The sequence below is a fragment of the Capricornis sumatraensis genome, chromosome 19 (assembly GCF_032405125.1).
Source record: "Capricornis sumatraensis isolate serow.1 chromosome 19, serow.2, whole genome shotgun sequence".
Taxonomy (NCBI): domain Eukaryota; kingdom Metazoa; phylum Chordata; class Mammalia; order Artiodactyla; family Bovidae; genus Capricornis; species Capricornis sumatraensis.
The window spans coordinates 76,691,542-76,703,897 of NC_091087.1; the positions used below are offsets into that span (position 1 = coordinate 76,691,542).

The 12,356-nt window shown below is 69.8% G+C and overlaps 1 protein-coding gene across 3 annotated transcripts in view; it reads left to right on the plus strand.

Moving 5' to 3' along the window:
* Nucleotides 1-12,356, plus strand: part of MTA1 (metastasis associated 1) — a 32,531-nt gene that overhangs the window by 16,584 nt on the left and 3,591 nt on the right. For 2 of the 3 annotated variants that reach the window (XM_068991264.1, XM_068991265.1), the window contains exons 4-17: nucleotides 2,023-2,073; nucleotides 2,454-2,580; nucleotides 2,902-2,965; nucleotides 4,637-4,754; nucleotides 7,476-7,578; nucleotides 8,206-8,305; nucleotides 8,672-8,860; nucleotides 9,894-9,968; nucleotides 10,046-10,104; nucleotides 10,468-10,583; nucleotides 10,815-10,966; nucleotides 11,070-11,259; nucleotides 11,334-11,423; nucleotides 12,094-12,246. In XM_068991264.1, coding sequence (XP_068847365.1) covers nucleotides 2,023-2,073; nucleotides 2,454-2,580; nucleotides 2,902-2,965; nucleotides 4,637-4,754; nucleotides 7,476-7,578; nucleotides 8,206-8,305; nucleotides 8,672-8,860; nucleotides 9,894-9,968; nucleotides 10,046-10,104; nucleotides 10,468-10,583; nucleotides 10,815-10,966; nucleotides 11,070-11,259; nucleotides 11,334-11,423; nucleotides 12,094-12,246 — 1,587 coding nt within the window. Of the gene's footprint in view, nucleotides 1-2,022; nucleotides 2,074-2,453; nucleotides 2,581-2,901; nucleotides 2,966-4,636; nucleotides 4,755-7,475; nucleotides 7,579-8,205; nucleotides 8,306-8,671; nucleotides 8,861-9,893; nucleotides 9,969-10,045; nucleotides 10,105-10,467; nucleotides 10,584-10,814; nucleotides 10,967-11,069; nucleotides 11,260-11,333; nucleotides 11,424-12,093; nucleotides 12,247-12,356 lie in introns of those variants that run through there. The other variant, XM_068991266.1, reaches the window with a different exon arrangement.

Below are 12,356 nucleotides of genomic sequence, written 5' to 3' on the forward strand. Positions count from 1 at the left end.
CAGGGGTGGGGTTCAGGGCCACTGGGCCCTCCCAGAGCCTGTGCCCACCAGCCTGGTACTGCCTGCGGCCTCCCGGTGCTGAGCAGAGGAGTTGGATCCTGGAGGTGCGGTGTTAGTGGGCCCGGCCCCATCTGCGCCATCCCGATGGTCAGGGCCCTGAGGCGGGCCGGGGGTCTGTGTGGCCCGGGCATAGCCAGTGGTGGGCAATCTCCCGTATCTGTGCCCAGCCCTGAGTGACCGCAGCCCTGGCCCTCTGCTCATGGTGGCGGCCGTGTCCACAGGCCCAGCTCTCCTGACCTTGGGCCCCAGGGGAGCTTGTCCAAGTGTTAGGTCACAAGACCTGAGGGGAGTGGGTCCCCCCGAAGGAGGGAGCTGGCAGGGCTGGGGAGGCCCCCACACCCGGCTCAGGGCAGGGCCTCCGTCTCCCCAGGACCCTCCGTCTCATGGGGCCAGGCTGGACCAGGGGAGTGGGAAGGATACTCGGGCCTCTTCTGGCAGGAGGGATGGAGGCTGGGTGGGCGCCCACTGCGTGGTCGGATCTGCTGCTAGAGTTGCTTCTGGGCCTGGAGCCCGAGGCACGAGCTCGCGCCCCACCCCGCTAGCACAGATGCCCCGGGCCCGTGGGCCTCCCCAGAGCAGGAACGCTCTCACCGGGTCTGCAGGCCTCGGGCTGCCTGCCCGGCCCTGCTCACAGGTGCATGGGCCTCCCGCAGAGCTGTCCTGAGAGCCGGACCTTGCCTGAGGAGCAGTGGGCATGGGACAGGTCCTTCCAGGAACCCCAGAGCGAGTGCGGGGCTCAGGGGAACTGGTGGGGTGTGTGGGTGAGGCCCCAGCTCTGAGCCCAAGGCCAGGACTCGCTGGATCCCAGAGGGAGGGGCTTTGGCCCCAGGGGCTGTGTGCCCCTGGGTTCCTTGACGCTGGGTACCACAGCCCCCTCATGTCTGCGGCTGCAGAGCTGCGCAGAGACTCCTGGTCTCCTGGGGGCAGGGGTCAGCCTGGCCGAAGCCCTGGCTGCCCCTGAGGCCGCAGTGTGGCTCCTGGCCGCTCCTCGTGTTGCTGACGGTTGGGAGCCCCGGTGGGCCTGTGTCGGCGTGAGGAGGGTGAGGTCTGCGGCCATGATACGGGCCCCCAGGGCCTGTCTCTGGCCCTGGCTCCTTGCTGCTCTGCCAGGCCGGCGAGGCTGCCCCTTGATGGTATGAGCGCCAGTGTGGGCTGGGGGCCGTCTGAGTGTGGGTCACCCCCTTGCGTGTTGCTGCCCTGGGGTCCCCAGGGGTGGGCAGGGTGTGACGTGGCTGCAGTGTGGGTGGGTGCCCAGGTCCCTGTGGCCCCCGCCCAGATAGCCTGGCCCAGCCTCCTCCCCAGCTGCCCGCACCCCAGCCCCCCGGCTGCTGAGCTGTGGACACGTTGGGGGCAGCGCGGGTCTCTGCGCAGCCACCACAGGGGGGCAGCAGAGGGCTGCAGGCCGCACAGGGGCCCGAGCGTGCTCCATGCAGCCTCCTGGGGGCCTCGGGGTGGAGGGTCGTCTGGCTGTGGGCTTGGCTTTCCCTGTCCCCCTGCGTAGCCCCAGACCACCACTGCCAAGGGCACTCCCGCCCCAGGCCTGCCTGTGCGGAGTCCACATCCTGGAGGCCCCCCGCTGCCCCCCACATGCCAGACTTCCAGGCTCTCCCTGTGGGCGCCAGTGTCCTAGCTGTGGGGGGCAGGAAGCTGTGCCGCTGATCTGGCTTGGGGACCCATCCCGCCCCCACCTGGTGCCCTGGGCCCGCTTCTCCGGAAGGTCTGCCTCCCTCCGACTTTGCCCAGACAGGCCAGCCCAGGCTGGTCTGGGGTCTGCTTGGAGGCGTGGGTGGCGTGGGCGTGGGGGTGGGCAGGGCCAAGGTCAGCTAGGTGGGACGTCCTCTGGCTTTGGCCGGGTGGTCTGCGGGCTCCTGTCCACCTTGCCTCCCAGCCTCACCCCCTCAGCCAGGCCGGGTGCTGAGGCTGACCTGCTGTCTGGGCGCTGTCTGTCTGCCTGCTGTATAGCCCTGTCAGTCTGCTATAAGACCGGATCGGGGGCCGACACCGGCGAGGAAGGTAAGAGCCGCCCTTGCCGGAGAGTCCTGGCGCCTGTGCGCCGGGCTGCATGCCCGCCCCTGCCTGCCCGCGGTGAGGTGGGCCTGCGGAGGCCCCTGCAGCTTGGCCTTGAGGGGGTTCTGGTGCAGGGAGGGCACGGGACATGGCCGTGGGGTCTCTGCCTCCCCCGCCCTGGACGTGCAGCAGCGGCCGCCTCGTCGCCCCTGTCTCCCCTCGCCTGGCTCAGGACACGTCCTCCTTCCTGATGAGACTCCCCGGCTGCGGGCTGCTGGGGCGGCTGGGCTAGAGTGCCTGCCGGGGCCCCCTGCGGGGCGGGGGCCGGGGGAGCCAGCGGGTGGGTCTGTTCGGTGGCCTGAGTTCGTGTCTGCTCTGTCCTTCAGGAGAAATAGAGGAGGAGATGGAGAACCCGGAGATGGTGGACCTGCCTGAGAAGCTCAAGCACCAGCTGCGGCATCGGGAGTTGTTCCTGTCCAGACAGCTGGAGTCCTTGCCTGCCACGCACATCAGGTACCGGAGGCCTGGGCGGGGGACCGCACGTCAGGGGCCGCAGGCCCGGGCGGGGACCACACGGGGCGGGGGGGACCACTACCGCAGGCCTGGGCAGGGAGCACAGGTCAGGTATCCCCGGGCCGGGCGGAGACCGCACGTCAGGGGCCGCAGGCCCGGGCGGGGACCGCACGTCAGGGGCCGCAGGCCCGGGCGGGGACCACTACTGCAGTCCTGGGGCGGGGACCAGGGCAGGGACCGCACGCCAGGTGCCGCAGGCCTGGGTGGGCACGGGAGCACCCGCCCGCCCTGATGCCCGCCCTCCTGTGTCCTGCCTCGCAGGGGGAAGTGCAGCGTCACTTTGCTGAATGAGACCGAGTCCCTCAAGTCCTACCTGGAGCGGGAGGTGAGGCTCCCCCGCCCCCCGAGGGGCACAGCTTGTCCTGCCGGGGGCAGGGAGGCCCGTGGCAGCTGCCCTGGTTGCCGTCTGGGCTTCCCCAGCAGGCGGGTGCCCACCCAGCCGTCCTGGCCGCCATGTCCCGGCCACACTGCGCCGACCCAGCGTTGCTGGCCGGGCAGCCGGAAGCGTCTGAGTTTGTGGAACAGGGGTCGTCAGTGCTGCCCGGGCCGGGGGACCAGCCTCGTCCCACCGGTGGACGGGCCTTGCGGTGATGCCCGAGCTCCTCACCCTGTGGCCGCTGTCCCTCCCACCGTGACCCCCAGGGTGGGTGGTTCTGGCGGGCTTGCCTGTCCATCGTCCCCTCTCCCGAGAAACATGATGATCAGAACCATCTCCAGAGGACACACGCGTGTCCCCGGAGCAGCAAGACGCATCTCCAGGGAAGCCGGGGGGCCAGCAGGGGTCGCCGCAGCGGGGCTCGGGCGTTATCCTGCAGGGGCAGGTCAGGGCACGGCCAAGGGGACACGTGCTGCTGGCTCCCAGGGGACCTGCCCACGGATCCCTGCAGTTCCTGCCGGAGTGTCATCCCCTGCGGGCGGCACCCTCCCCAGGCAAGGCCAGGCTCTCCCGGGGCCCCGAGGAGCGAGCGGAGGGGGCGGTGTGGACTGGGAGCGCAGGTGGCTGCTGGTGCCGGCGGTCTGGTGATCCAGTGAGGGCGGCCTGGTGCGCGGCCTCCCTGATGCCTGACTCAGGAGTTGGAGAACCGCCAGGCGACAGCCTGGAGTCGGCGCAGAGGAGCTGCCAGGGCAGCCCGGCCCCCCGGGAGCCCCTGCCTGCGGGAGGCCTGGTGTGGCCTGGAAAGGTGGCGGGCAGAGCCGGGCCGTGGCCCCAGGCAGCTTCCCCTGGGGAGCGGACGCGTGGCCTGCAGTTGGGAAAGGCCCCCCGGTGGCAGCCGCCCGAGCAGTGCCGTGGCGGCTGTGAGCAACCTCTGGAGGCGCGTGGGTCCTGCCGAAGCACCTGCGTGTGCCTCTAGGGTGCACGGCGGGTGTCTCCTGCTGCTCTGCTTCACCCGTCTGGGGAGTGGGTGCCTCCGAGGAGAGGGGGGTGGCCCAGGCGAGGGGCTGGCAGCACAGGCACGCAGCTGCAGCCCATGGGACCTACGCCCAGGAGCCCTCGGCCCTGATGCGGGGGCAGCCCCTGCCCTCTGCCACCTGGGGCTGAGGGCTGTGGGGCACAGCCACAGTGGAGTCGGGCACAGCAGGGGCGCGGGGCCAGGTAGACCCTGCGGGATACAGGGAGGCCCCAGGGGAAGCCCTGGGTGGCAGGCTTGCTTTCGAGAAGCGGCCCAGGCCGGCTCTATGCCGCTTCCTGGGGGCCAAGGAAGGTGCCCACGGGCTGGGGGCAGCCAGCTCTGGGCGCCAGGCCCGGGACGTCCTGTCACGTGGCTGCTCTGTGTGTGTCTCCTGTGACAACTGCACGGGAACCCTGCCGTCTCCTCCGAGGCCGAGCCCAGAATCTGTCAGCTTTGTTCCCAGGTGTCTTCGGGGTTTTGCTGCTGTTAAATGCTTCTGTAAACTAAGCTGCAGACTGGCTGCTGACGGGCTCGAGGCGGCTCGGGGGGCTGCCCGCGCGGCGGCGGCGCTGAGCGTGACAGCCCCGCCCCGCGCTGCTTTCCAGGACTTCTTCTTCTACTCCCTGGTCTACGACCCCCAGCAGAAGACCCTCCTGGCAGACAAGGGGGAGATCCGGGTGGGAAACCGGTACCAGGCGGACATCACCGACCTGCTGAAAGAAGGTGGGTGGGGGCGCGGCGGGCCCAGCACCCCCAGCGCCTGTCGCTGGACCCTCCACGCTACCTGGAGACTTTGTTTCCTCTTAGCAGTTGTTTTCATAACTTTTTAAAAGCTCTTTCTCTGTTCAAAGAGCTCATTTGAGTGATTGCTGGTATCACTGACTTCTGGTGGACGGTGCTGTCCCCGAGGCCACTGTGCTCGGGGGACGAAGTGCCCGGCTCCCCTGCCCGCTCAGGCCTCCAGCGGCCCAGGGGTCATGGGCGGGCCTGACCCCTTCCTGCAGCTCAGTCTGTCCCCATGCACGCAGCACGGAGGAACTCGGGCCCCGATGACCCCCCAGGCCTTGCTTCCTGCAGGGGCCCCATGGTTGACAGCAGGCCTGCCGTGAGTGGCCCTCATCCCTTGGGTGGTGGCCTTGCCCCGGCAAGTGGGGCTGATGCAGGGGGCCGCGGGGTCCACACTCGTGGGCATCCTGTCCTCTCCTGTCCTGCTCACGCGCTTGGTGAGGTGGGTCTGGCAGCTGGACCGCACATGCGCTTAGCCTCGGGGCATTTGGGCACCTTGCTCTCTTTGGAGCCGGTGTCCCCGCAGAGCTGGCCCCGTGTGAGGTGCCCAGGCCGCCCGGGGTCCCCGGGTCCCTCGTGGAGCGCGTGGCCGCTCCGCTCTCGTCCTCAGGCGGCCCTGGCGAGCGTCTCCCGCGTCGGTGGGGCGTGGGCCAGGCCTGGCTCCCCCTCTGCTCTGCACCCCAGGCTCCTCTGTGCCGGAATCCCCAGAAGCCCCCTCTCCGCGGCTGCCGCGCCTCCCGACCCCCAGCTGCTCCGCTCGTCCCGGGCTCTGCTCTTGGCCCGTGTGCACGTTTCCTGTTGCACACATGTGCACACACGTGTGGCACACCTCACTTGGACCTCACCCACACGCTCACACCCGCCTCCCTGCCGGGGCCTCGGTCTCCATTTCGGGGCACCTGCTTGTCTGCTGAGCCAGACTCGTGGGAAGCGGGTGGTGGGGCGGCTCCCCAGTCCGCCCTGCGTGTCCAGCTCCGTCGCAGGCGGGCCTGGCCGCCCCTCCCTCCGGCCCCACGAGGACTCGCATCATCCTGGGGCCCCCGCACTGCATCTCCCGCACAGACACCCCTCCGGGGTCAGGCGTCCTTGGGAGTCCCCGGGGCCCCCCAGGCCTGCACTCCCGCGGGGTGGCTAAGGGTTCCTGGTGAGGCCTCAGGAGGATGCTGGTGGCTCAAATGTCCAAAGAGCTCACGTTGCCCACCGCCTGGGTGCTCGGCGGGGTTGAGCCTCTGTTCTCAGGGGCCCTGGGCGAGCCCTGCTCACAGCCCAGGCTTTTCCCGCTCCTGACTTGGGGACCCTGGCGAAGGCCTCAGCCTGCCGTCTCCCCGCGCCTCCTGGGGCATGGACCCTGCCAGTGTGAACCTGTGCCCCGTCCGTGAGTGTGTGTGGCGGCCACAGTGTGCCGTGATGCTGCCCGCCCGCTGGCGGGGCACTGGGACGGGGCTGCCACTGCATCTGGGGCTCTGGGCCAGGCTGCCTGGCCACGCCACTGGGGCCTAGATCCAAGGGGAGGGTCCCTGGCTTCCCCGGGGAGGGTCTCAGTGCCATGTAGCCGCCAGGAGGGAGCGTGCCATGCCCATCCTCCAGATGCCCCATCGCGTCCCACAGACCTGGCACCCCAGGCTCTCGGATCTCCGCGCCCCATCCCTGGATCAGCCCTGCACGTCTGCAGTGCCGGGCTTCCCTTCCATGGGCCCCTGGCCCAGCGCGCCCCTGTAGCCCACCAGGGTGACCTCCCCAGGGCGAGGGGGCACGTGTCTCCCCAGTGACTTTCAGCTGTGCCGGCCCTGCTGACCCATGCCCACCCCAGGCTCCATGGGCTTCCCGAGTGCACAGGGGTCCTGGGCCTGGAAGCGGTTCCTGCCGAGAGTGACCGTGGCCGAGGGCGTCTGCAGGTGTTCAGCTTGGGTGCCCGAGTTGAGGGTGGGTGTGATGTGTCCTCCATGCCAGCCCAGCCACGCTGGGTGGGCATTCTGCAGACCCTCCTCGTGGCCCCATCCCCCCTGCTGATCAGAGCACACTGGCCCTTGGCATAGGTGCTGCCCAGGACAGAAGCATCCACGGCCGGGCCGTGGGCTCCCCCGTGCCACCCACAGGCCGAGGGAGAAGATGCCCTGAGACGAGGCCTCTGGCCTCAGGACCCCAGGTGGTGGGCGAGTGTCTGCTGAGCTGGCATCAGCGCCCTGGTGGTGAGGGGCTGGCACGGGGGGCCAGGCGCGGTGGCACCCAACCCTGCAGTGTCTTAGGGTAAAGAGCTCGACCGGTCAGATCCGGACTGCCCGCCCTTCCCCCCATGGCTGCGCTGCTGTTGCCGTCCCGGTGGTTCCTCCGAGGCCCGGGGGCCCAGACCCGGACCCCACTCCAGAGGCAAAGGCTTGCCCCGTGCCACGCTTGCCCTGGCACGCCGACTGGACCGCGTCCGTGTGTGTGTCTGTGCACGCGCGTGTGTACACATGAACCTGTGTGTGTGTGTGCACACGCGTGCCATGTCCCCGCCCCGGACTCACTCACCCTCTCCCTCCCTGCAGAAGGCGGTGCTCCCTTTTCACCCCAGTAGGCCAGGCCCTAAGGGGACCCTTGGCGCCAAGCTCTCACGAGAGCCTCGGGGCTCTTCCTGCAGCCCCGGCGGCCTCACCCCGCGGCACCCCTTCTCCACAGGCGAGGAGGACGGCCGAGACCAGTCCAAGCTGGAGACCAAGGTGTGGGAGGCCCGCAACCCGCTCGTGGACAAGCAGATTGACCAGTTCCTGGTGGTGGCCCGGTGAGTTCCCGGCAGGCAGGGCACAAGCTGGCGCGGCCTTGACTGCTCGCCCACTCTGGTGGGCTCTGGGACGTCTGTTCCTTGGGGTGTTGCCCAGCGAGGGCACACGAGGCCAGCGGGGTGGGGCCCGCTCTGTCACGACCCTTTTGTGGTCCCCAGGGAGGCCTGGCCCTTCCTGCGTGCAGAGCTGGCTCTGAGGGGCTGCTCAGGGTCCCCCAGCATGCTGGGGCTCTTCCCGCGGACTGCGGGGTGGGATAGGGTGCCTGTCCAGCTCCAAAACCGGGCTGAGGCTGCTGGGGCGGATGTGGCCAAGGCCCAGGCCTCCTGGACACGCGCACCTCTGCTGAGGCCGCCGCCCTGGCCCCCACTGGGCAGCTGCGGTGAGCACTCAGGCCACATGCTCCCCCCAGCCCCGCCCCAGGCTGGGTGCCATCCAGCGCTGGAACCCAAAGGCTGTCTCGGGAGAAGAGCTCTTCGGAGACTGGCAGAGTCCCCGAGCTCCAGAGCAGAGCGCTCCTCCCCGAGACAGCCGAGTCTGGGCCCCTCTGCGTGTCTGGCTCGGCCTGCCTGGCCTCCTGCTTGTCTGCTCCAGCGGTCAGCGTCTCTCCCCCTCCCCGCCGCCCCCAGCTCCGTGGGCACCTTTGCCCGGGCCCTGGACTGCAGCAGCTCCGTCCGGCAGCCCAGCCTGCACATGAGCGCCGCGGCCGCCTCCCGGGACATCACCCTGGTAAGTGGGCGCTGGCCAAGGAATGCCCAGCACGTCTGCTCAGGCCAAGCCCCTGGGCGCGGCCCCACCCGGGGCAGGGCTCTCAGCGGCCCCGCGTGGCAGCCCCGTCTTCGCACAGGCTCAGGCTGCCCTGCACATCCTGGGGCCGCCCTGCTCCTTCCTGCCGCCCTGTCTCGGGCAGCGAGTCTCCCAGAAGGAGGCTCACGTGCCCCGGGCGGGCCCTGCCTGCCCACGGCTCTCTCCCCACATTCTCCCCGGAGGCCCGAGCCTGTGGCCTCCCACACATGGCCCGGGTGTGTCCGCCACCTGGGCTGGGGCTAGGTCCCAGCGCAGGGCCCCGGTGACCTTGCCTCCCGCCCTGCGCAGTTCCACGCCATGGACACGCTGCACCGGAGCGTGTACGACGTCGCCAAGGCCATCTCGGCCCTGGTGCCGCAGGGTGGGCCCGTGCTCTGCAGGGACGAGATGGAGGAGTGGTCAGCCTCGGAGGCCAGCCTTTTCGAGGAGGCCCTGGAAAAGTATGGGAAGGACTTCACAGACATTCAGCAAGACTTTGTGAGTTCCGCGGGGCGGGCTCAGGGCCGCGCTGCTCCCCAGCTCTCTGTCCCTGTCCCCTCGCCTGTTAGAGGCGCCTGCTGCGCCTCCAGGTCCTCGCTGGCCCTCAGGCCCCGGGCGTGTTTGAGTCCGGTGGTTTTTAACCAGCCAAGCTTCCGCATACGTCCTTGGAAGTGTTCCCCAGTGAGCGCGTGGGAATCAAGTCTGCAGGGCCCCCTCACTCTCTCGGCCCCTAAAACACACTTGAGCTCGTCTGAAAGGAGGCGAAATGCTGGTCATTCAGAGGAGCAGGTCCGTGCGGAGAGGGCAGCAGGGCGGCCGAGCCGGCCTGACCACAGGCCCTAGGGAGAGGCTGGGGTGCAGCAGCCTTGCCCGCGTCTGATGCCCAGCAGCATCTCCACTGGAACAGATGAAGCTGGTGCCGGGCTCACTGCAGGAGGTGGAGAACAGGTGTGGCCCGGAGGCCCTCAGGGCGCCCTGCAGAGCCCTGGTGCCACGGGTGCAGGCTGAGCCCTGAGCCGGCCCCTTGACCGACATGCTAGAGTGTGCCGAAACCTCAGCAGGGGGGCAAGGGCTCCCCACCAGAAATAAGCGGAGCGCGCCCCCCACAGGCCCCCGGCCCCTCACGCCTCCCGTGTGACGGCCCAGGTGCAGGAGACACGTAGCCTGTGATCAGCTCGCCCCAGCGGATGTGGGTGAAGGTGCTCGGGGGGGGCAAGGCCCGCAGGCGGCACAAGCCCTGCTGGACTTGGGCTTGGCCTGTGAGCCCGGGGTGACGCCAGAACCGCGGGAGCAGAGGGTTCTCGCTTGTGCAGCCCGCAGCCTGGAGGGCTCGGGGACCTGGGTGCCTCCCGCACTGCCCCCCTTTCCCCGGCACTGTGCACCAGGGGCGGAAGCGCCCGCCCGCCCAGCCAGCCAGCCAGCCAGCCCGGCGCGGGCGCTGCGGCAGGAAGGGAACCTGGGCAGGGCTTCTCTGCCATGCGGTCTGCCCAGGAGGGCCCGCCGCCCCCGCTGACACGCCTGCGTCCCACAGCTTCCCTGGAAGTCGCTCACCAGCATCATCGAGTACTACTACATGTGGAAAACCACGGACAGATACGTGCAGCAGGTGAGGGCCGGCCGGCGCAGGCGGGTCTCCCCCGCAGACCCCGCTGCCGCCTCTGACCCTGTGTTCTGTGCTTTAAGAAACGCTTGAAAGCGGCCGAAGCGGAGAGCAAGTTGAAGCAAGTTTATATTCCCAACTAGTAAGTGTTCCCCTGGAGCACCGCCCCCGCGGCTCCACGCCCCGGGTGGGCCAGGCCCGCTGCTGGCCTCACGTGGCTGAGTCCGGGCGAGTCGGGGGCCTGTCCTTGAAGCCCAGGATGGCAGGGGTGGCGGGAGGGCAGAACCCAGCCCTGGCTCTCCCTCGGCCAGCCAGGCAGCACCGGGCGCGGCGGCTGGAAGCCGTCCCGCGTGGGGTCTGACTCTGACCCGAGCCCGCGGGGAGAGAGCTGGGGTTGGCAGCCGCCCTGCGGCCAGGCGAGTACGGATGGGGCTGCCGGGGTTCCAGAGCTGTGCGCCCGGGGCTCCGTGCTCCCGTGACGCTCTCCCTCTCTCCCCTACCCAAGTAACAAGCCAAACCCGAACCAGATCAGCGTCAACAACGTCAAGGCAGGCGTGGTGAACGGCGCGGGGCCGCCAGGCCAGAGCCCTGGGGCTGGCCGGGCCTGCGAGAGCTGTTACAGTAAGTGCCCCCAGGCACACCCTAGTCCACTGCCCTGGGCACCCTGGGCACCGTCCCGGGGACCGGCCTGGGGGCGGGGGTCGCACTCTGCCGGGAGGAGCCCTGATGGGGAGCAAGGGGGGCACGGTGCCCGGGCCCGGGGTGGTGTGGGCGGGCGGCAGCTGTGGAATGCTCTTTGCCGTCACTGGTTCTGCTTAAGAATCCGTCTATTTTCAACTTTGTTGTCCGTAGCCACCCAGTCTTACCAGTGGTATTCTTGGGGTCCCCCTAACATGCAGTGTCGCCTCTGCGCATCTTGTTGGACATATTGGAAGAAATATGGTGGCTTGAAAATGCCAACCCGGTTAGATGGAGAGAGGCCGGGACCCAACCGCAGTAACATGGTAAGCCCCGCCCTGCGCCCCGCCCCGCCCGCCCGCGCGCCCACCCCTGCGGCCCGGCCCGCGGTCATGGCGCTGTGTCGGGGCGGCGCGCCCCCTTCCGCAGAGCCCCCACGGCATCCCGGCGCGGAGCAGCGGGAGCCCCAAGTTCGCGATGAAGACGCGACAGGCTTTCTACCTGCACACCACCAAGCTCACGCGCATCGCCCGGCGTCTGTGCCGCGAGATCCTGCGCCCCTGGCGCGCCGCCCGCCACCCCTACACGCCCATCAACGGCGCGGCCATCAAGGCCGAGTGTGAGTGTGCCCGGGGCGGGCGGGGTGGGGTGCCGCTGGCGGGCGCGCGCACTGACCCTGGCGCCCTCGCGCAGGCACGGCTCGGCTGCCGGAAGCCTCCCAGAGCCCGCTGGTGCTGAAGCAGGCCACGCGGAAGCCCTTGGAGGCCGTGCTGCGGTTCCTCGGTGAGCTGGCCCGCAGGGTCCTGTGAGGATTCGGAGTGGTCTTCTCCATGCTGTGCCCTCCCCGGGGGGCTCTGGGCTGGGTGGGAGGCGTGCCCCCCAGGAGGGACGCAGAGGGGCGGCCTGGGGCCTCGAGCATCCCGCTTGTCCGTGGCCCTCCGCTCTGCTGGGCTGGGCTAGGATTCGGTCCCTCCCGCTGTGCCCGCGCTCCCTTGGGAAAGACGCTCGGAGCTGGCGGGCTCCCGGGAGACACAGGCGGCTGTGGCCCCTCCTGCTATCTGGGCTCTGGCCTCTGAGAGTCGCTGAGGGCTGGGGCGCTTGGTAGGTGTAGGCCTGCGCCTCCTGGAGCCGGTCTGGTGACCTGTCCATGGTCAGCTGATGGAGACCCTAGTTTATCATCTGGCCAGTGGCCAGCCTGGGCTGTCAGCTCTGTGGCCGCTAAGGGGACCTGCTCATTTGTGGGGATCTGGAGCCTGCGCGCTGGTTGGTGGTGGTCACCAGTGGGCCCGTCGGCTGGACCAAGGGGTCTAGCCCCAGCCTCTGTCGCTGCCCTCAGGGTGCCCAGGGCGCCACACTGGCGTGCCTACCGGGCCTGGGCCGCCCACACCCTCCCAGGTGGTGGGGCTGCCGCTGAGGGGCAGCCTGTGCCCACTTGCCTGTGTTGGCCCTGCAGAGACGCACCCCCGCCCCCCCAAGCCCGACCCAGTGAAGAGTGTGTCTGGCGTGCTCAGCGGCCTGACCCCTGCCAAGTCGGCCCCTGTCATCAACAACGGCTCCCCCACCATCCTGGGCAAGAGGAGCTACGAGCAGCACAACGGGGTCGACGGTGAGTCCGGGGGGCCTCGGGCTCGGCCGGCGTGGCCGTGGGCCTGGGGTGCCCGGCGCCCGCCGCGCCCGCGCCCGCTGACCGTGTGTTCTCTCCTCTCTCCTGCCGCC